Genomic DNA, 23,272 nt, shown 5'->3' on the forward strand with positions numbered 1-23,272 from the left:
TGGTTAGAGCCTTGGCAAAGTGCAAGGCAATGACAGAGGAAAGAAAGAAAGAAGGGAGATAAAATATCTTAGTCCCAATGGATTTTAGGCTGTACATGTTGATGGCTCCAGTCAGTGACTATTCAGCCCAGCTGGGCAGATGTATCAGGACTGGCTGGCTCTTTTCCCACAAAAAGACACTGCAGGACTCCTTGAAGGTTTTGGGTTTGCTTTTCTTCTTGTCACTTGAATTAATTCCAAAACTGGAATCTGGAGCTGAGCTTTCAGCCTTCAATGTGGACAGGCAGGGCTCTGTGGTGGTTCTGTGCTGTTCTGCCCCTCATCCTGCCCCATCCTGCCTCCTCCTGTGGTTCTGCCACCACTAAAACTCCATTTGCTTTGTCCTTGTTCCCATGCACCCGACACACTCTGTGTACACTTTTTCCTACCATATATTCCCCATCATGTATGTTTAAGTTATACAATGTGCAAGTCTGTCATCTTAGTGAGTCAAATTAATGTCTTTCTTGCTCTGGTTTGTTTGGACAAAGGGGTGTTTCTCTTTAACGCTCCCATGAATAGCCTTAAGCATTTGCAGATTTTAATTTCAGGAGTGGTTCAGTGAAATGAACTGCCTTTCAGATGGGCATTCAGCAGTTGTAAATATACTTTTTTCTTTCTTTCTTTCTTTCTTTCTTGTAATAGCCCTTTACTCACTGGTGCTCTGAGAAATGTCTTCTGCTCCTGGGTATCTTCTCAGGTTTTGTCTCGTCTGGTTTTGCTTGACAGTAAAACTGGTCCCAAAGGACAGTGGGGAATAACAAAACACAGCTCCCTGAGACAAATCAGGTGCAAAGCTGATTCCTGGGGTTAAATCATTAAATCCTACCTTCAGAAATGACAATAATAAATAGGGGAAAAAAGCCCAGAAGGGCCAGTGCTGACTTTTCCAGCAAAATATCCCATTCAAATGTGGAATATTTTTAACTTGTAGAATCTGCTGTCCTAAATTCAGTCAAGAACCCCCTCTTTGTCCATCATTCTGCATCTGAAAATGCCTGTCACTAGGTATTTCAGGATTAACTTCAACAAATGGTTTAGGAAATAATTATATGAAAGAGTTATCCTAAATTTCCTCCTAATTTTATCTGTCAGTTTTTCTTAGTCTTGATGCACTGGATATTCCTCAGGAGAAGGTTTTCTCTGGTCAGTTGTAGCTATCTCATAAGTGTTTGATATTTTTGGGTTGACTGCATCTCTAAGAAGCAGAATAGCAAAGTCAAGTCATAGCTGAAGAATATATTCTGTGAATAAAAGCATTTTTTTTCAGATTTCCAACCTTCCACTGAATGTCCTCCCATTGTCTCATTGTCAAAAGAGGAAAGCAGAAATCTGTGACTTCTCCCTTTAGGTGCCAGGGAGTGTTGTCCCCTTGTCTCAAGCCCCAAACCCTTGGGATGTGGATGGTTTGCATTCACACCAGCCTTCAATCACTGCTGTGGAATTCCCCTGTTTCTGATGAAGGCTTTTTAAGTGACCCAGGATAAGCCATGTCTGTTTATACTTTGATTTCTTGAGTAAGGAAGGTGCCAGTTCTGCCTTCATTGCAAAAGCACTGTGGAAATGCATTTAGTGATGTTCAGTCATTACTGACTGCAATTTATGTAGGGTCTAGCAGGAAAGTTGTCAGCTGCCTCAAATTTTATTTATGGATAACACTTCTGAATTTTTTTATATTAATTATTAGTGGCATGATTACTCTTGGCATGTTCTTTGTCAGTGCAGTGGAAGAGTCTCTGCAAAATATTTTCTTCTGCTTTTCCTGTTACTACTGTGAGTTTCTTCTGTTGCTTTCTGGTGAACATGAAGCATCCTCATCCTTCTCTAGAGGAAGAGATGACTAAAATAAGAAACTGCATTACAAAAGGGAGAACTGCTTCGTGCAATGTTTAAAATTTGTCCAAGGTGTAACTCTGCACCAGACAATACCACAATTTAGCCGTAAAATCTCTGGAGGAGTTGGTTCCTGTTGATGTGAGCAGTGTTAGCAAACAGAAGTGTTAACACAGAAGCGGGTACAAAGAGGCATTGCATGGGATTACATCTGCTGCTTACCCAAAGAGCTCTGGATTCCACGTTTGTTTTTGAGATCTGTTTCAGTAAGAACAGTATTATTTCAATGAGGTGTAGGGCTCAGTGGCCCAGTCGTTTACTTTTAGATGTGGCTCACATATTTCTATGAGGACCAGGCAGTCATGCGTGGTAATTCTTCACATTCCTGACATCTTTTTCATAATCCACTTCTAGGATGATGATAACTGCAATGAATGGGGAAGAAAGCATTTAAACTTTTTTTTTAATGTCTGGAATGCATGTTTCAATTTTAGTTGTAGAATCTATAATATCAGTATTTTTTTAAATTTATTTTTATAAACTACAGTAACTCTATCTTGGGTGCTAGCAATCTTTGCTGGAGAAGAGCCTGTAGTTGCAGTAGTTGTATCTAATCTTTCAAAGTTCTTTTGGGCATTACTGGACTTGTGTGGCCTTTGAAATTCAATGTGTGGACTTAGGTGTGATACATGGAGTCAAAAAACATAGAGGTTGAGTAAGTTATCTCTGAAATAATTCTAAATATTTTTAAGGGCTTGTCCTCTGGGAGATAACCTGAAGTCATCTTCCTCTAGTGAGCTGATTTGGAAAGGTTATTTTGCTTCTCACTATTCTAAGATAAATTTTCAGTATGCTTATGAAAAGTCTCAGTATAAATAGTATAACATTTTTTTCTTTACTGTTATGTTCCATCTGTGAGAAGAATTGGGAAAACCTCTGTGTATTCAACAAGCTTTCCTCATATTTGGAAAACATAAAAATGGGAGCTGTTTAATTATTTCAATGCCCCCTTATCTCAAAAATGGAATATTCATGTAAAGTAGTTTTTGCTATCAGGTTCAAGTTCCATGAGCAGAGTACCTAAAACTTATCAATGTCCAGGAAGGGAAAAGGTTATTTGGTGGTTATTGTCCTTTTTTGCATTTTGCAAGAATTACTTCTACTCATGTTTTGGTTCTGCTGAATAAAGTGATGGTTTCTAAATCTTGGAACGAAATTCAGGACACACTGATTGTAGAATAAATTTGGGTCCTGTTTCTGTTAGGAAGAAGAATTTAGTCTGAAAAGATTTTGCTGCTTTCCAGGTGGAAGTTGTAGAGTTTTCCCTGCAGTTTGTCCTTTTGCTCCTGTGTTTGCATTCTACTTTAGAGATTTAACAACTGAGATGTTGGAGGTTTTTTTGAGGAACACCTTGGCATGTTTGTATGTTGTGATAATTGCAGTTAGCATGAACTCCTACCATTCAGAATTGAGTTTTTGCCAAATAATGATGTTTTGAGGAGAAGATTGATCACTTAGCAAAATTATTTTTTTATGTAGAATAACTGTTGCAGCTGAATGGGAAGATTATATAATTCTTCAAGAAGCAGTAGGTAGTAGATTTTAATTTCTGTGAAACATGGGAGAGATTGCCCCAGTGCAGGTGCTGTGTACTGGGAACTGCAGGGGAGACCCTGCTGAGCCCACCAGCAGTCTCACAGCTAAATCCTGTTGATTTTTGTAGGGACCAGTGCAGCCTCTGCAGGGCTCTGGGGGGAATTATGAGATGTAAGACAAGTAAGCACAGGGGAGCAGCCACTGTCTCTGCTTCAGAAGCAGAGTATGAAGCTATTGATTGTACACTTTGCTTTATTTGACATCACCCCAGTGCAGTTATTCCAGCTTTTGGGGATATCCACTCTTTGATCCTCCACTGTGTGGATGCTACCTTGCTTTGTCATTTGTGTGTTTTTAGTAAACCTTTATTTTTTCTGCTGTGATTGTTGATAAGATACTTTTTGCTGGCATGGTAACCTCCTGTTCCTTTCTTGCCTGCATCTGTCCATTTGAGATACTTCAGAGCAGGATCTGTTACTTTCCCATCTTTGTATCATATTCGGCACTGTGAATTGAGGCTTCTGGATGATGTTTGATAGTCACGACCCTGGATGGACCCTGCTGAGGGGTTTTTGACCCAGGAAGGACCTGGGATTGGACTTTCTCTGTCAGGACCAGCCATTACCCACTGTCAGTCTGAGTAGAGAGCCAATGAAAATCCAGTCTCAGCACCTAAACCACAGTTCCCTGTTACAAAACAATCCAAACTGTTGGGTGCAGGGGGGAAATCCCCCCCAATTCCAGCCCATACCCCCCTGCAGTGACCCCTCCACTGGAGGCTGCTGCTCCCCAGGGCTCTGTGCCTGCCATGGCCCTCAGTGCAGAGCCTGGGTGCCTCATCCAGCCCTGAGGCCAGGGCTAATTACCATTCCCTTACCTGGCAACTGAATCAAAGCTTCAGGTAGTCAGAATTTCTAAAGCCACAGTCACCCTTGAGGCATCTCTGGATGTGTTTCTCCCAGCAGTAGGTGAGTGATGTTGAAGTCACTGGGATTAAAGAGTGCTGAGGAACATAAAGATATTTATCATACTGGTCCACTATTTGATTTTGTTTTCTTTTTTTTACCTTTAGGATGAACGTGAAGCCAGAGAAAATGTGAAGAGAGAGCAGGATGAGGCATACCGCATCTCGCTGGAGGCTGACAGAGCCAAGGTGTGTGCAGGGGCAGACACCCGTGGGATGGGAACCCTCTGGAGTTTGAGGATGCTCTGTGCTGCAGGGGACTGCCTGCCTCCAGTTGTGCTCTGAACATGAGACCCTAAAGTCCTCCATGTTGTAGAGTGTCATCAGATAAAGTCACTAGGACTAGACTTGACTCTGTCTTTTAGCTAAACCTGTCCTGGCTTCATTTGGGAAAGGAATGGCAGGAAAATATTGCTTAATAAATATCCTATCTCTTATATTAATTTCTATGGAAACATTGAGAAATTTCTTTGCATTAGTATGTATCACATATTTATGTGGGATTGCCCTTTGTGTTTGTTAGAGGGAAGCACAAGAGAGAGAAATGGCAGAGCAGTTTCGCTTGGAACAGATCCGGAAAGAACAGGAGGAGGAACGTGAGGTGGGATGTTTTACCTTTTCTGATAACTTTATGAATTCATTGAGCTTATGAGCACTGAAGCTGTCATTCAACACACCCTGCAACTTCAATTCAAAGCATACTTTTTATGTGATCAATTTTCTTTACTGTTATTGATTTCTTACTATATATCTGTGAAACAAAAAAAGTGCAGCTAAATAATTTTTATCCACTGTTTAATGGCTCTTCTGTTTTATCATCTGGGTCTCAAATACAGCCAGATATTAGATGGACCTGTTCACAGAGGATCTGTGAAACGAGCTCCATAAATGCTGGAATCTTTGGGAGGCTCTAACCTGTTTTCTGCAGCCACTCCTTTTAAAAACATGGAGCCCTTTCATTTTTTCCAGGAAGTAGCACAAAGACTACCTGCAATTCTGATCCAGCAAGTCACCAAATTTAATTTGGGAGACAATCCACTTACTAAAAAAAAAAAAAAAAGAAAATAAAATCCAGCATCTTGAAAATTGTGGTACTTTAAAAAATTTCTGAACAGTCTTCTACAGAATCTTCCTTAGAATGAAAATTGGGTTTAAACAAGTACTTTATGTCTCTAGGCCTCTGTAAGAAAATAGAAAGCCTGTGCTGTGAAGAGTACTGTGTTCCTCAAACTGCTATTTTGTAGATTCTCTCAATTTGGTAAATGCTGAGGGTCGCAGTGCCTCTCAGAGATGGCCCCTGCAGCCTCTTGCAGGGTCTAGACTGGCTGTGAGATGGTAGTTCTGTGGGGATGACAGCAGCTGAACATGAATCCACTGCAGCAGGAGCAGGCTCACCATCAGCTCACACTCTGGCTCAAGCAAGAAATATGTTTTTCTTTTCTAAGTTATTTTGCATGCATAGGAACAATCATTATTTCTGCTTCATTATATCTGCTACTGAGCCTTTTCTGCTACCTTGGCCTTTTGGAAATGGTTTTCTTATGCAAAGGCTGCAACACTGGCCTGTGTTACCAAAATATACCTGGGCTTCCCTGTTTTAATGCAGAGTGCAGTAATGAAAATAATGGGATCTGTTTGCTTAGTAGAACAAAAGGGATTTTAACAATAATGTTTACTAACACTCCCCATTTTCAAGTATACAGATTACTTGGACTGAATTGTTTTGCAACAGTGTTTACTTACAGAAGTGGCTTTATGTTCAGTTTGTATTTTAAAATCTGACTATTGAGCTCTTCACATACTGAACAGCTTTTTATCAACAAACTGAAATTGCTTGTTCAGGTCCAAGAGTTTTTAATGTGATCCATCATGTCGTTGTTTTGTGACTTGGTTTGCTGGTGCAGAATATCCATTGTAAATTGCCATTTTATGTTGAGCGGTTACTTTGGGGAGCGACGCACTCTTTGCACAAAGGAAGGAGCTCTAATGAGCTACTGTTGTTTATTTTTCTATAATATAATTGATTGGGTTCAGTAAATAATGTAGCATCTGTTGTTATACTGTGTGGGGAAATGTCAAAACAGCGAGATAGTAAGCAGGTGGTTGAGAATGGAGAGGGAGAAAATTAAAATAGAATCTATTTAAAATATAATCTCATAGTAGATGAACAAAAATGAACTGAAGTTCTATGTATAAATATTTATACTGAGATATAATTTGCTCAGAGGTGTGTGTGTAAGAAGTAGACTATTTAAAAGCCTTTGTAATCTTGCTTCTGCCCAGTCCTTTCCCTGCAATGTAATCACCCTCTATCAGTTTCTGTTACTAAATGACCTTGGGGAGGTTTTCAAAGGCACAAATAGCAACTGTGTATACTGAAAGTTCCTTGAAAATGGGTAAATCCCTGCCTGACTGCCTCTTCAGTTTGAAAAATTGCATTTTAGGCACATTTTGGGGCAGGCAGTGCTTCTTCCATTCATTTACCTTCACTTTAAGTGCTGCCTTAAGTGAGATGATATTGTATCAGAGCTGCTTCTGAGTATGATCAAATTTTTGACAGATGCTGATGCTGCCCATGAATACCAAAAATGCCCTTGAAAATCAAACCTACCTCATTCAGCAGTCTAATGTTAGCCATTGATTTTGTATTAAAAAGAATATATATAATCAAAATATTGGTGCTGAAGCAGCTCACAGAGACAGAGAACAGAGAATACAGACCTGGGTCCTGCCCTTTTAAAGTCTTGATATCAGCAATGTTAGCAGGAAGACAGTCATACACATATGACTGTCATGTAGTGTCATTGCAATTTGAGGGCTGATTTCGTGCAGGTTGCTGCAGAAAATCTGTTCACCTGTACTTAGAACCATCTTCTTACAAATACTACTACTACTACTACTACCACCAACTTTAAATCTTCAAGCTCCCATTTCTCTTCTCCCAGTTTTCTTCTTTAATGATACCTACTTCTATATGCAGTCTGTGTATCTACTGTACATTCGTGGCATTTTTAATTGCATCTTCCAACAGTGTTTCAGTTTATTTATAGTAAATTCTTGCATATATTTCTTTTCAATCAGACTGCCATTAAGGGTCCAGTCTACTGCAAATGGTCAATTACCATTGCAAGAGGAAGACAATTTGACAAGTGCTTTTAAAGAAATACTTTTACTGCCTTTTAATTTCTACCCTTTAAGGAAGCAATTGGCCACTTGACAATTATTCTCTCATTCAATTTTTTTCCAAGGCTTTCTGCCAAATGATTAAATTACGTATCCCATCGTGCATTAACTGTAGACCTAATAATATGTGTTATAAAGAAGGATTTATTTTAATTAGTTGTCTGGTGGGCTGTTATTAAGGAGTGAATAAAAATTATTTTGTCATTGAGATATAAAGGCTCTGGAGCACCATGACACATCTTGAAGTTCTAGAAGAAATAAATAGAAAAGCTTTCTCCCTTTCTTCTCTTGCTGGCATTGGAGAAAATGGTTGTTTTTCCCTCCCCAGGCCATCAGGCTGTCTCTGGAGCAGTCCTTGCCCCCCGAGCCCAAGGAGGAGAGCACTGAGTCTGTCAGCAAACTCCGCATCCGGACACCCAGCGGAGAATTCTTTGAGCGGCGTTTCCTGGCCAGCAGCAAGCTGCAGGTTGTCTTTGATTTTGTAGCTTCCAAGGGATATCCTTGGGAGGAGTACAAGCTGCTGGGCACCTTTCCGAGGAGAGATGTGAGTAAATGCACCTTTCAGGAATAAATTACCTCTGCTTCTTGCTCCTGTGGGTTGGATGGGCTGGGATGTTATAGCATAGAAGGTAAAAGGTGTGTGCCTGGGTATGTTCCAGTGCTTCCAAGCTCTGAGCGAGGTGCTGGCTGACCAGTGCTGTCAGATATTAGAAACAGAGCTATGAAACCTATCTGCAGTGACATTGTAAAAAATCCTACATTTCAGAAGAAGTTGTGGACCATATTCAGTGAAAACTTGAATATGCTGAGCCAGCTTTGCTCATGTCCTCTTTTGAGGGAAGCTCCATCAACACTGCTGGTAGTTCATTGTTTAGGTCTGTTATGGGCTGGTACTTCTGATCTTTCTGGTTTTGCCTTTTGGATGCAACTTGATGTTATGAAAAAGACTCAGGATCAGACAGTACCCAGTTATGCACTATTAAGTATATCCTAATAAATATTTGATCCACCTGTTACATAATACCAGTAGATAATTACATCTCCTACCTTGAAATTGTATGATGAACCTGCTGTGGCTGATTTTCAGAATCAATACTTCTCACTGCTTACAATAGCCAATTCTGTTGATAAATCAACTGATCATTTTTGTGCTTGCTCCTAAATTTATTTGAAAATTCACCTTTGTGTTTTCTGCACAAAATAGCTTTTATTTATTCTTTAGTCATTGCTACAGCAAAAATGGAAGTCAGTGGATCCACCTGTGCAAGGGCCCTGGATAAAAGGTGAAGGGAATGGGCATTGCAGAGATGTCAGGACAGAGCCAAGCAGTGGTGGGTGGAGTTCAGCAGCTCTTTGGCCATACTGCCTGAGCACTGCAGAGTAGTGAGGCAGCTCTGGACCAGCTGGGGTCTTGTTTGCTGGAGGCATCTCCATGAGACTGGTTAGGCCATTTCTCACCAAAGGAGTTCAGTAATTTGGATTGCTTTTCCATTTTGTTTCCCATCATTGCCCCTGGGGGAAGTTCACTAGGAATGAGGCTCTGATTGACATGTTTACAGTAGTTTGTAACAGATACCTCTTACTTTATCATGTTATTTGTAAGAACTCCAAAGGAGAAGAAGCTCATCCTTAGTAAGCATACAACCTTGCGAGAGGATGTGGTTTCTGACCCATTTTTGGCACAACTGTGGACAGGATTGCAGTGCTTGTAGCTTTTCTTCCACCTTGTCCTGTATTGGGAATCCTGAGCAGTCAGACTGAAAAGTAGCATTTAAGGAATCTTATTAATCACTAATTAACTTTACTCCTTAAGCATGCAGTATCATTTCCAGTGGAACCAAAGACTTGAAGTCACCTGTGTTTCCAGAATTACTGATGGTTCATTGTACTTGACAAAGGAAACCAGTGTTTTGCAGTCTAAACAATGGGGTTGTACATTTTAAACATTTTGCAAGTCATGCCTCCCCACCTGTAACTTATTTCTGATGTAATACATATTTTATATAAATACCCTACAGGTATATTACTCTTAACCTTTTACATTTGTTTTTCACTTTACTCTGGCTGTTTCTCTACTTACTCACATTGTTGTCATTATGAATGCTACTCATCTGTAAAAAAACCTCAAAAATTTATCAGGTGAATCACATAAGAGCAAGTACTAAAAAAAGTAGAGAAGGAAAAAATACCACTAAATTAGAACAAGCTGGTATTGTCAGTATATCTGTGAAACTGGCAGGGAGAAAAGGCTGAGGCAAAGAAAGGAGAATTTAGTGGCAGGGTCTGGAGCTGTTGGTCTGTTGTGTGGGAAGCAAAGACCCTGTCATCTTTTTTCTATGATTCCAACCTAATAATGCCATGTATGAGGAGTCACATAAATGATTCATGCTGATTGACTCAGCCATGTATGCATCCCGTTGCCATTGTGACCACCAGAGCCACGACAGACAAAAAATATTCCCCAGGGGTTTGCTAACCACTGAGAACTGTAAATGACATCTGTCATGTTCCCCAGGTTTGGAAAGTTGGAAGCGTGCAACTCCATAAACAGATTTAAAAAAAATAAAAATGAGGCATTGTTGAATGGCTTGGAAGAAGTACAGTCAAAGTATATATTCCTTGCCTTGGGCTTTGTGGTCTGTGGTCTCTTAAAAATACACTGTAAGTTACCAAGACCCTTCTGCTGGATGGTATGTCACCAACATAAGTGGAAATCTGTGCTACAAGGACAGAGCACTTGGAATGCTTGTGCCTCAGAAAACAGGAGCATTTAAAATGTCTGTATTTAAACTATACATAACATGTTGAAAAAATATGTTTGAAAGTATCAGAATTACTTTGCTGGAGTTATGCTGCAATATGATGGAAACATGTCTTCTAAAGTTAGTTTGTGGGGTTTTTTCTTTCCTAATCTGCTTTACAATAACATACACACCCCCAAAAGTGTTTCTGTCTTATCAAAACAAGGGGATTATCTTCAACCAAATCAACATTTTTTTGTGATAAACTTGCCAGAGCATTTTTACCTGCTGTTCAAAGCCATCAGTTCTGATACAGTGTTGTTGAAGTACTTTTACATCTTTCATAAATAAAAATTCATTAGTTCTTAGTCCTGTGTTCCAGTTGCTTACACAGATATCCTTAGCTCACTTAAAGTTGGTATCATAACCCTACTGTAAATACAAACTTCTACACATGAGTAAATACCCAGATTAACCTTTTCCAGACACTACTTGTAGATTTTAAAGCAGCAGTGACATTCCAAAGCAGTTAAGCACATGCAGTGACTTGTTATTGGGTCTTTGTCACTGACTGTGTTGTTCTTTCTACCCTTGCTGAAATTAGATATTAACCAGCTCCTCTCTCAGTGCCTCAGCACCACATCTTGTACCACCAGTGAGTGTCACAGATGTGAGCTTGGGGCAGCTGGGAGCTCATGCCTCAGACTCTGGAAACGCTGGCAAGCACATCTTTGGGAGTGAAAAGCTGTATTGTATTTCTTGGCAAAAAAAATTTCAATGCAAAGAATGTATTTCTTGTATTCTTACATACACCTGCAAAGGCTCCGTGGGAACAAGTGTGTGTGCTGTTAAATGTGTGTGCTGATTTCAGAGTTACAGTTCCCTGTCTTCCAGAAATCACATCTAACTACAACAGAAAGAACTTGCTCTATGTATATTAGTGTGCTCAACCTTCTAGTTTGGTATTTAGGTCCCTTCCTCTTAAAAGCCTTCCCAAACTCTGACTTTGGTTCAGTATTTAGGTCCCTTTCTCTTAACAGCCTTCCCAAACTCTGACTTATGGCAGCAAAACTCCAGCAAAGTAATTCTGACACTTTCAAACATTTTTTTTTCCAAAATGTTATGTACAGTTTAAATCCAAACTCTGACTTTGGTAGTCCTCTTGACCTCCCAGCTGCAGGATCCTCCTTCTCCCAGTGCCTTGGAGACCTCCAGATACTCAGTTCCTCCCTCACTTCAGTGCTAGGGGTGTGCACAAGCCTTCCTAAAACTGTTAACATCTTACAAGGTGGGCATTTTAACCCACTAGGCAAGAAGCTGAAGTGGACCAGGTTAATATGTTTGTGAATGTTCTATGATGTCTCTCAGAAGGGGAGGGCCAGACATGATTCCTCTCTCTAAATGCTATATTTGAAAGACTGAATTTATTAATTTCTCATGAAAAAACAAAATTTCAAGCTATAATTTTTGCTGCTGATTTCTCCTTGAGGTGGAGCATTAGTTATGTATTTGAGAGTATGCCTTCTGCAGACATGGTATTAGAGACTTAAGCTCTTTATTTACTGTATCTGGAAGCCTTGGTAAGCCAAGACTTGTACAGTATTTCACATTTTATTTTGCTGAGCCACAGCTTAGGATCAGGTGGCAGTTAAGTCACTTAAGGTTATTTAAATGCATCTAAAATGTTGCTTAATAATTCAGAACCAGTTTGCTCTGTTTAGAGTATTAAGATTTTTTAAATCCTTTTAATTAACCAATTTCAACAGCAGTTTAAATAAACAGAAACAAAAAATCTCCCTTGAAAGTGCATAAGATAAATTTAACTCAAATTGCATGTCAATTTAAATCAGATATGATCAGGATTTCAGTAAATTTAGGGCCAGGCAATTCACAGTTTGGGGAGTATTTGGGAATAGAATAATGGTAAGATATTCCTCCAGACCTAAATGTGATTTTTCATTCCTGTGCTTTGGCAAGATTAATCCTCTTTGATGCTCACAGTGGTGAAAATAATGCCACAGGATAGTAAGTTTAGCTGCAGCACTTGCTGTGGAGTCCTGTGAGCAGGGAATTGTCCTTTGATGTTCTCAGAAAGGTGATGTTGGAGCATGGTCCTTATATTGTTATGCCAGGCAGTTTGACAATTTTGTGTATGAGTTCTGGCAGCTGTTCTTTGTAAGGATTGTTCTGAATTTCACCCTGTGCAAGCTACTGCCTTCAGATAACTTACTTTTAAACTCATTAGGGAGTGTTTAAACTCTCTAAATAGTTCATGAAAGAGTTTAATGTCCAGGACCATCTTTGACTTTTAACATTCTTCCCCCTAGTCATGATCTTGATAGAAAAATGGAAGAAATATGTTATTGTAGCTGTGATTATATAATAACAATTGTTATTGTTACTATATATCACAGCTACACCCTATAGTACTTTTAGTAATTTCATGTAAATCAGGAAAGTAGCTTGAATATCTCTTTTATAGCAGAAGAGGATTTCAGATGCATGATTATTTTTTTCTGATAGGTTCAAAAAATTTTGAGAATTACATGTGATACCTGTAATTCTTCCAGTTGTTTCAGTTACTGATATTTATCTTTCCTCCTACACCAAGTAGTAGTCAGCTCTTTTAATTCACATAATTTAAATTTTTTCTGGTCAGTGATGTCATGTGCTTACTCAGATCTAGTTTACCCAAGGCCACAGCCACCTACAAAGGTAGAGGTCCTTCCTCCTATCATTTACAGCTTTCCTTAAGTCAATACTACCTGCCCTTGTCTTTCCTCTCCTTTCAAGATCTGTTGTTATTTTATTTATCCAAGCAGTTAGGTTTGGTTTAGTTAAGATACTGAGAAGTTGCCTAAGCAAATTGGCCATTCCAGACTGGCATATTCCCATGCCTCTTTTGAAGCCTGGTTTCTGACTGTTCTTCCTGATGACTTGTGACAGGGGAGGGATTGGAAAGATTAACCTGGAGTGCAAGAGGAAAGGACACTGAAGCATTTGTAGCTCCCAGATTTTCCTGTTTTTACAAAGTTTGTTGCTCACAACAAACAGTATCACAGTCTTTTGGTCAGCACCTAAAAAAGGGAGTAGGTAACATTCTTGCTTTGGTGAAGTCAGTGGTAGCACCTGAGAGAATATTAAGCATATTTTGCTTCTTGAAACGTGATGTTTACTTTTGTGGAAATATAATTTCCATACAGGTAGTAAAAAATTCTGTAAATATTGCAGTAAGATTTTTCACAATGTTTTCTTCCAAGAAAGACAGACTTGATGTGTTTTTTCCAAACCCAGTGTCTTTACATAAGTAACTGATCCAAAGTGAAGGATTAAAACCCTTCTTGTATCAAGTCGCTGAAAGATCTCATCTCACAGATGTAAGAAAAGAAGTAGAATTGCATTCTGTAGATCAATATAGTTTCTGATCTCTCACAACAGCTCTATTTGAGTACAGGGACTGTTTAACCAGTTTCAGGAAATAGGTGTGCATTTCAGATGAGCCCTTTTACTCAGGGCTCACTGGAGTCAGCCAGTGCTGAATGCTCTCCGTGAATCATCCTCATTAGTTAGCCCAGTGACTAATGCCAACCATGGCATTCATGTCTTCCACCCAAGAGCCCTTCAGTGCACATCCCTCACACCCAAAGTGCTCTTTTATTCAGCACTGCCCCATTTTACAAAACATTTATTGCAGGGGAGGCACGTTATTGTTGCCAGGACGATGCCTTAGTTAAGCTGTAAAGCTTTGCTCTTTCATATAACCTTATCCAGAATAAACTGGGGCTGAGATATTTTTGTACTTTTTCTCCAGAATTCATGTTTAATATCCATTTTGTGGACTTTTTTGACCCATGTAGGAAGAAAATGAAATGATAAAATACCAATAGAGAGCCTTTGTACTGGTATGATACTAAGACTGCTGTGTCTGGTTACCAGAAAATTTAATGATCTCCTGCTGTTTTGGTAATTGCATAAGTAATGCATGAGACTAAATCACCAAAGCACTCCTAGGCACTCTCTTTATTCCATTTGCCTATCTACCAATCACAATGTTATACTGTAGATATCATTGTGATATCTGAACATCTTAATCCTTTGAACTGGTGATAAAAATCCTTTTGGATTGTTTTTTCATGCAATTATAATTAAGTGCACATGAATCCAATCCTGGGTCGTTCTTCTGTGAGTGGCTGTGTTCCCATCCATTCCCCTCTGGGATGTATGCAAAGCAAAGTTCTTACAGTTCATTTGGAGCACTAAATGTATGTATATGTTTTCCAGCTTCCAGAGGATGTGGCTGTTTGCTTCCTTTCAGCTCTTCATCGATCTCCAGAGTGAAAGCTGGAGTATTTCTGGGGATATCATCTCTTTTCTGTGTAGCTAGTGCATTTAAAAAGAATTAAATACATGAATAATTGTTAGTTCACTATAAACAGACAGGCAGCAGTGCCCACAAGTAATGGACTGTTTTGTTCCCTGGCACAGCAGAAAGGATGCTTAATATACAAATGCTCTCATCTGTTAATGCCAATACTTAAACTTTCTCTGCTCAACAAGGAAAATGAAGGTAAACAGTGTGAGGGAAAAGGTAGTGGAACTCCTCTTCCTGCAGGTCCTTTGTCAGGAAAAGACAAGGTCCAGGGTTTTCTGTCAGCTTCTCTTTTTTTGAGAAACTGCACAGAGAATTCCTAAAGAAATCAAAGATTTCAAACCAGAAAGAAGGAAGGGAAGAAAGCAGAAAATCTGAGGAGAGCTTTACCCCACCTTGCTCTTCCTCAAAGCCTGAAGTCCTCCTGCCTTGGAGTTGTGGCCACTGTGGGACCATTAACGTCCAGGTCAGGACCTGCGTGTGACTCCTGACTGACTCCAGCTCCATCTTCCAGCTCTCAAGGCAGCTTGTGTAATACTTCAACACCATTAGCACCACAACAATAAAAGTCGCATTATTCAGAGAGGCTTTTCTTAATTGAAATACTTTTGTGTTTGCACTTCTGCCAAAATGAAAGAGCGGCTTGGTTGTCGTTGTAAATGAGCTCTTTGAAAGGCTAGAGGGAGATGCAGCCTTTTATAGTGATTTTTTAAAGTGAGATTTGTTCTTGGAAAGAAATGTACAACAAATGTTCAGTGATGTTGATAACTGGATATATTTTGGCCAGATTTTGGGCAAGTACTGATCACTAAACAAAATTTCTGGTCCTTGGCTAAAAAGAGGCACAGAACTGCCTCAGAGCTCCCCAGGTGTATACAGCCCTTCCCAAGGCCTTTTGCTGGAAAGTAGATAAACTACAGTTATGTATTTTTTTCATTACTCACTGTTAAAAAGTTATAGGATTAAGGTAAAAATCTGATATTTTTCAAAACATCATTAACATTGGGGCTTTATTTAGTTTTGACAAAAAAACAGATTAATTTTTGTAGGGTTGCTTTAAAACCTTTTATTTTTAAGCTTTTGTTTTTTAAGATTTTTGTTTGTTTGTTTTGCAAATATGAGGTATTTGTTCCAGCTAAAAAATTGGATTTTCATTTGGAACTTTTAAAAAGCACCAGATAGTCCAGGTGCCACCATACAAATATAGCAACAGTGAGTTTGGGCTTATCCTTGTTGTTTGCACCACCCTGTCATTATGCTTAGTGTTTTAGAAAACAGGGCAGAACACAGTTGCTGTCTTAATTTACTGTCAAGTAAGTCAAGTAGTACTAGAGAGGCTAATCAGCCTTCACTGATTAAAATCTATGCAGCAATTTTTTTAATATAAATTATGTGAAGGCAATGAAAACTGAGACTCTGTGTCAAGGTTGGCTGCATCTTGAAGCACTGCACGGCTTACCAAGGGAAAAATGGGAACCATGCTCCAAGTAGAGGATACAGCATCACAATTTTCTGGTTTATCAACAAGCTTCTACTTTGCTTAGTAAATGTGTTTTTAAATATGCTTAATGTAAAATATGTTTTGAGAAAACCTCTTGAGAAAAATAAGAGTCAGCGTGATGTATTGGATTAAAGCTTTGTATTTGGATCGAGGCTACAAGTCTTTTACTATGACATATTTTTCCTTGTTTGTGACGGCTTTCTCCAATTCAGATGTAAATTATCTCCAAGTTTATTCAACTAAGCCCAATCTAATTGCATATATTTCTATAAAGTAACTCTACTTTTGTTTGTTGCTCAAGTTGAGCGTATTATCTGTGTAACCCAGAGATATTTCAATAGGTCAAAGGATTCACTGTATTTGTTTGTGTGTCACTATGAAAATATAGTTTTTTAAACAGATCTGGTACTTTACCAGGTGTGCCTTTAAGTAATTTCTATTGCATTTATACTTTAGGAGGATTAGAAAAGAGAGTAAAAGAACTCTTTGTCCGTTAGATTCATTAAATGTATTCATGCGTGTGTAAGTGGTATAGAGGCTGTGCTGCTGGGGAATCAGATCCTTGTCCTAGGGTGGAGAGAAAGGTGAAGGGTGTGATATTTACTGCTTGTGTAAGTGTCATAATAATTGTGTATTTGATTCTTTATTTTTAAATTACCTTCCTGGGCATTAAGCCATTTTTTTTGTGTTTATCTTTTCCCCGCAGAGTTTGGGAGGGTAAGGAACCACACCTTGTAAGTGGTAAAAGTACAGCTGCTCAGGATGTGAGTGTGTAATAGAGCAGATAGGTTAGCAAAGGTGAAAACAGAAATAACTCACATGTTATTCTAGAAGGAAAAACACTTTGCTATAAAAATGTATTAAAATGCTGTTTAAACTAGCATTAGTTTTCATTTTTGGTTTATCTAAAAACCCAATTAACTTACTCAGAATTAAGTGTAAGCAGCTGTTACATTCTTATAGGAGTATAAGAGTTAACATCACTACCTTGTGCCTTGCAGAGTCATAAATAATTTGAACTTCTGAGTGGCACGGAAGTACTTCAACTAACTAGTGCTTAGTTGGAATAATCACCACAGAATTCACTTAAACAAATACTTAGATGATAACCTCCCTGGCACCAAACCAACATTGGTTGTGTAACAAGGCTCTTTAAAAGATGGAGCCATAGCTCCAGTGCACCAAAAACTAAGGTCCCATAAAACTGAATCCATAGTTGGAATAAAAGTTTTGTTTATCAGCTTGAACCTATTTCAGTGACAACAGCTCGATGGCAAGATCTAAGGCGGCAGAAATGAAGTCCTGTAGCACCTCTGGTCATGTTGCTGGAAGGAATATTCCCTGAAGGGAGGGGAGTGTTCAGGTTTGCACAGAAAGCCATTTGCCTGAAGATAAAATCTCCTGGGGCACTCTCTGTGTTCAGGGCTTTGGGACAGCCCTGAATGCACCTGCATGGAATTGTACAGGGTTCTGTGAGCTTGAATGTCAGTAATTTTGCTGTCACTTGTGTTACACTCTCTGCTTCTGGACACTGAGTCCCTCCTCTGCCACCCTCCTCACCAGATAAGCTTGGAACACTTTACAGTCTCTTTTCAAGGGGTTTTAGTTCATGTTCCATTATAATATAAAGTAATTATATTTATAATTATTTATAATATTTATAATATTATATATATTTAAAATATAAACCCACAAAATATTTGAAAAATACATTCAGCTGGTTTCATGGTGTGATGCACAAGGTGACTCCTGGAGTGTGTGCTTATACCTGGTAGAAAGTCAGTTGTTGTAGGACTTGAAGATACAGATTGAAATGTACCTTTAGCATTTATTAAGGCCTTTAACTAATGCTGAGGGTGAATTTTGAACCTTAATCAAGAAAGTGTTCGTTCTGCCACAAAGGTGGAACAGATGAAATCCGTTTCAATATCTAAGCATGCTTCAGTGGTTTTCTGTGTAATTGCTAACAACATAGAAAAAATGTTCAACTAATAAAGGTGTAGGGCTTTGGGACAGAGTAATTTATATCATGTGCAGGGCTGTTTTGGAAGGAGCATCATGCAATGGCATCAGAGCCAAAGGATGTCAGCTCTGTGGACTCCAGAATTTATACTAATGGTCATGAAACAAGGCCCACAGATACACATCTAAAGGCATTCTATACTTTCCATTTTAAAATAATGCACATAGATGTAAGTGAATGAGATTCAGAACTACACTGAACACACCTTTGCAGGCTACAGCTCTTTCCTTTGATCTCTGTTATAGATCATTCTTTGGTTTCTAATTCTGATTTAAAATGCTCTAAGTTAGAATGCATCGTAGGGTCTTATACTTCATATATTTACGAGAGAAACCATTTCTTTTGCTAGGAGGTGTGTTCACTAATAAGGCTTCTATTCTTCATAGTAAACAACATATTTACAAGCCACAAATAACAAAGTAGAAGCTGCAGAAGGGTTGTGGTGTGATAATTAAGTACAATGGCGACCCATATGAACAGAAAATGCCAAGGAGCTAAAACAAAGCAACAACAGCTTTGTTTGTTGACAGATGTAGGAGCCATATTGTTAGTTAATTGGGTAATGGTGTAAACATTTGCAAACTCTGCTGTCCCTCAGTGAATTCAGCAGCACACTGAAATTATGGTGAAAAGCTGCATAGTCCTTGTGCTGCAGGTACTTCAGAAGGCTCCCAGGACCCTTCTCACTGAGGAAGGAACATCTTGTGTTGTTGTTATTTAAGACACTTGAAGTTTGCAAGCCTTAGCCTAGGACATGTATCTTGAATTATGCTCAAGTGAATAACACATTTCCATATGGTCACAGCCTGGAACCACAACCTGGTTCAGTGCCCAGGCATACTCTTGAGATTTTTTTTCCAAGTGCAAAAGAGACATGTTATGACTTTCCTGCCTTTTTTTGCAAAACAACAACAAAAAAAAAAGAAATTAAAAACCCCAACAAAATGGTTGCAGGATTTGAAAACAGAGATGCCTGAATTAATATGGGCTTGTACTGCAAAGAAGGAAAATTGCTTCTCTCAGGTGCCCAGTGCCTCAGAAGCTGTGAATTGCACAGACCCCTCTTTACCTCACTCCCTGCTCAGTAACAGACTGTAGCAGAATACCAAAACATTAAAAAATGCTACAAGATACTTAATTAGCATACTTCTGTAATCACAAACTTAAATGCACTACTTTGGCTGTTTTTTACATAACAGGTTTGCTTTCGTAGATAATAACCTTTCAATAATTCAAGCAGCATCTGTGCAGGAATGCATAATTGGACTGTAGATAATAGGAATCTAAAATTGACTCTGGTTTTTGTAAATTATTTTTCTCTTCAGACATTTAGCAGTAGCTCACCATGGTACATGAAGTTTAAGAAAAACGCTCCTGCTTTGGGAATAAAAATAATACATCTGTTGGTTTTTGGGTTTGGTTTGGTTTGGTTTTTAATTATTTCATTTTAAAAAGTCTGCTGTAGTCAGATGAAATTACACTGATTTTGATGGTCTTAGGAAGTGATAAGCCTTGAATGTTTGTTTAAATAGTAATTTTTTCCTAATTATTCAATAAGACAATAGAAATGCAAATATATTTCAAGTTTGCCTGATTTAGTTGGGGGGAGAGAATGAGAAGTTATCTATTTGTTAATAGGTAAACAAATAACAAATGTTTCCTATTTGTTAATAGGTAACAGGATTAGTAAATTAGGCTTTTAAGAAAATTACATGAGCATTTCTTACTAATTCATAGCATTTCATGTGCTGGACCCTTAATGTTTTCTCAAAACATTTTTAGTAAGCAGTGACATATTGTGATCATAGATGAAACAAATTTAACTTTGGAAAAAATGTTTATTGGCATGCATCTGCATTTATACCTATGGCTTAAGACTAATAATCTATTATTCACAAGCAGACTTCTGGTAACTGGTGTGCTCACACAGCAAAATAAACCAAAACAGATTTACCAGGGAAAATAAGTTTAAAAATGGAAGGGAAATATTTCAGAAAATGGTTCATTTTTCTACATTAAGCTTTGCAGTATTCTGAAGGATATCACAGCATTGGCTTGTAAACTTGAATGTCAGGACACTGGGACACTTGTTGTCATTAATTTGTCTATATACGTAAATATATTGCGTAATAACCACACAATTAAACAGTTTTCTCCTAGCCTGGGATAATTGAGGTGTCTGGAAAACATTGAAGTGAGTGAAAGCTGAGTGTTCCATCACGTGACTTGGAGCAAGAAAGGGAGAAGGAAAATAAAGTTTCCCTTTTCAATGGAGAGATCCTGTTGGGTTGGCTATGCTGCTTGCACCATCAGTTTGACTGAAATTTTGGGATGGTTATCTAGGAGTGGAGTTTTATTTTTCATCTTAACTCATGTGTTCTAGTAAACCTTCCAAAAATTCTTTGACAAAAATAGATTAGTGCGTAAGTTTATGGTAGAGAGCCAGACCTTCTTGGAATTAATGTCAGGGATTCTGGTTTTTTATTATTCTGTTCATTCTTATTACAAAAGAACACTTGTAACAACAACAGAAAATACAATATATATTTCTTAATCTGCATCCTGGAAAATAATACTCACTACTTCAGTAATCACTGATGGAGGGACTCAAAAATCTTCCCAGTAAAAGTCTGCACTGTGAAGATAAACAATCCAAAAGTCTACTTACACATATCTTTGTGTTCATGTATTTACAGGTGACCCAGCTGGATCCAAATAAATCATTACTGGAGGTAAAACTGTATCCTCAAGAAACCCTTTTCCTAGAGGCAAAAGAATAGATCAAACAAGATTGTAGGACTAATCATCCTTTGATAAGCCAGAGGCACAGCATCGAGAGGAAGACTTCTCTGAGCACCACCTTGTACTGACATCCAGCTCAATTCCATGTCACAAGTTTGCCTCTTGCAAGAATCCTGAAAAATTGAAAAAAAACAAACATAGCTACTTAAAGTTTCACATACATGAGTATATGTTTCCAACCTCATTTAAATGAGCAGAGGATAAAGTTCTGCTATGAACACTGAACATTATGATTCTGTTGCTCACTTATCATCCAGCTTTTGTTATAATTAATGCACTGTTAAAATGTGAGTGATTGTTAAGTAGAATTTTTACTCCTCAAATGCCCCTTTTTCACCAAGAAATCTTGGACATTTCTGCCTGTACTTTTGACACTAGAATGCTGTATATTTGATATCTCACTGAGCCAGTGCTCTCATATATATGCATTTTATTTCTGTGTTTGAATTTCTACTTTGTCAACTAATTTAAAAAGGCAGAAAAAAAAATTAATGGGACATTCTCAGCCATGGAAATTTAACAGTATTATAGTAGAAAGCATATAATTTTTGTTAGTACTTTCTGACTTCTTTGATAAGATGTAAGGTTTTGTTTGGAGAATATAGTTTGACATATATGCGAGATATTTATTTACTGGTTCTGCTTTGGGTCTCAGTTCCAATTCAGTTTAGGAAGTATTTTCCATTACATTGCAGTGTGAAACTGCTTATTGCATGATGTGAATATTTAAATAACATTAGACATGGCCAGTACCAGAAACCTGGTATCTTGCCAACACTTCAGGAATCAGCTGATATTGAATATCAGCTGTTAAAAACCTTTCAAATACCAGATACAAAAGTTCTTTATTTCTCTTTGTGAAAGAAAGGGCAGTTCCCATTCTAGCAGTTTTTCTTCATTCTGGCACTTGCTTGTCTCCTATTACTCTGCTGGTTTAAAGCACCTTGTTTGGTTCATCAAACAATGGGTATTTTAAGGGGTGGTGTAATAAGAAATCTGCCTTATTGTTGCACACTTTGGACATATTAACAATACATTATTGATCCCATCTCAAATTAAAGAAATCGCAGTTCTCTTGTCTGAAATGTATGCACCAGCTACCTGCTACCTGACATGCAAAAATCTGGTACTCTAAATTTCTCAACCATAGAATGAGCATACTGAGGCTAAGACCATAACGTGCAGTTGATGCCAAACCTGCATCAAAACTGGTTTGTTTGGGAGTTTTTCTTCTCTTTTTTTTTTTTTTTTTTTTTTTTTTTTCCCCTTCCTCCCCCCTTGTTTTTGTTTTATTTTGGGGCTTGCAGGACAGTGCTCAGTAGCACTACAAGATCATCATCTGCTAAACTAATTTTTTTTTTCATTTAAAGCCTGGCACATTGTTTTCCATCTATGTTTATACGTAATTCATAGTGTTTATTGTAGCTGAATGAGTTCTGATTTGAAAATTTTATACTAAGCTAAAACCAGTTGCACACATCTTTTAGTCTTTCTTTTTCTCTTTGGAAGGATGGTGATATAAAATTAAATGTATGCCTATTATTAAGATGTTAGTGATGCTGATATATTGTTACCTTTACCAAAAATGCGAATTTCTGAGCGGGCAAAGCCTTATTCTACCTTTTATAATTCTGTAATTAGTGAGTGCTACACCAGACACTTTTAGAAGTGAAGTATCTATGACAAACAAAAGGTTTAGAAGTGTAAGCAAATCCTAATAATTTGCAGTTCACAAATAAAAGAATTCCTAGCCAATAGACCGATAAATGTATGTGTAATGGAAAGCTGAATGCAGACGCTTCATTCTGAACTTTCGTTTTCTTACCCCAAAAAAAAATTCCACTGTGTTTATTAAATAAGAAAGTAACATGGGTTGCAAATTGGGGTGATGCTGTTTCTACAAACAATCACAGTAAACATACAGCAGGATTTTAAAGTGATGCATATCTTTTTTTTTTTTTCCCTTCTGAGCTGGCTGTTGAGGAAAGGAGTTGCTGAAATAGTGCTTCACGAAGCAAAGCGACCTTTCAGCTAACTTGTTTATATTAATCTGTTCTGTTTAACTTCTGTTTGATCTCATCAGGCTGTTTTCTCTCACTCAACTTGATTTCTGTATTTTGACTATATATTCTTTACTTTGATACTAGTTTTATAAAGTTATTAAATGTGGCTTGAATATTTGTTGAACTTGTTGAAGTCAGTGCTCCCAGGGTTGTTTGGC

At 38.1% G+C, this 23,272-nt stretch overlaps 1 protein-coding gene across 1 annotated transcript in view; it reads left to right on the forward strand.

The window, feature by feature from the left end:
* The window catches only part of FAF1 (Fas associated factor 1), a 146,867-nt gene extending 124,544 nt beyond the window's left edge, over window positions 1–22,323 (forward strand). The window contains exons 16-19 of the mRNA XM_030952979.1: window positions 4,541–4,621; window positions 4,956–5,033; window positions 7,944–8,159; window positions 20,946–22,323. Coding sequence (XP_030808839.1) covers window positions 4,541–4,621; window positions 4,956–5,033; window positions 7,944–8,159; window positions 20,946–21,029 — 459 coding nt within the window. The 3' untranslated portion in view covers window positions 21,030–22,323. The remainder of the gene's footprint in view (window positions 1–4,540; window positions 4,622–4,955; window positions 5,034–7,943; window positions 8,160–20,945) is intronic.
* Window positions 22,324–23,272: the final 949 nt, after the last annotated feature.

The sequence above is a fragment of the Camarhynchus parvulus genome, chromosome 8 (assembly GCF_901933205.1).
Source record: "Camarhynchus parvulus chromosome 8, STF_HiC, whole genome shotgun sequence".
In the NCBI taxonomy this organism is placed as follows: Eukaryota; Metazoa; Chordata; class Aves; order Passeriformes; family Thraupidae; genus Camarhynchus; species Camarhynchus parvulus.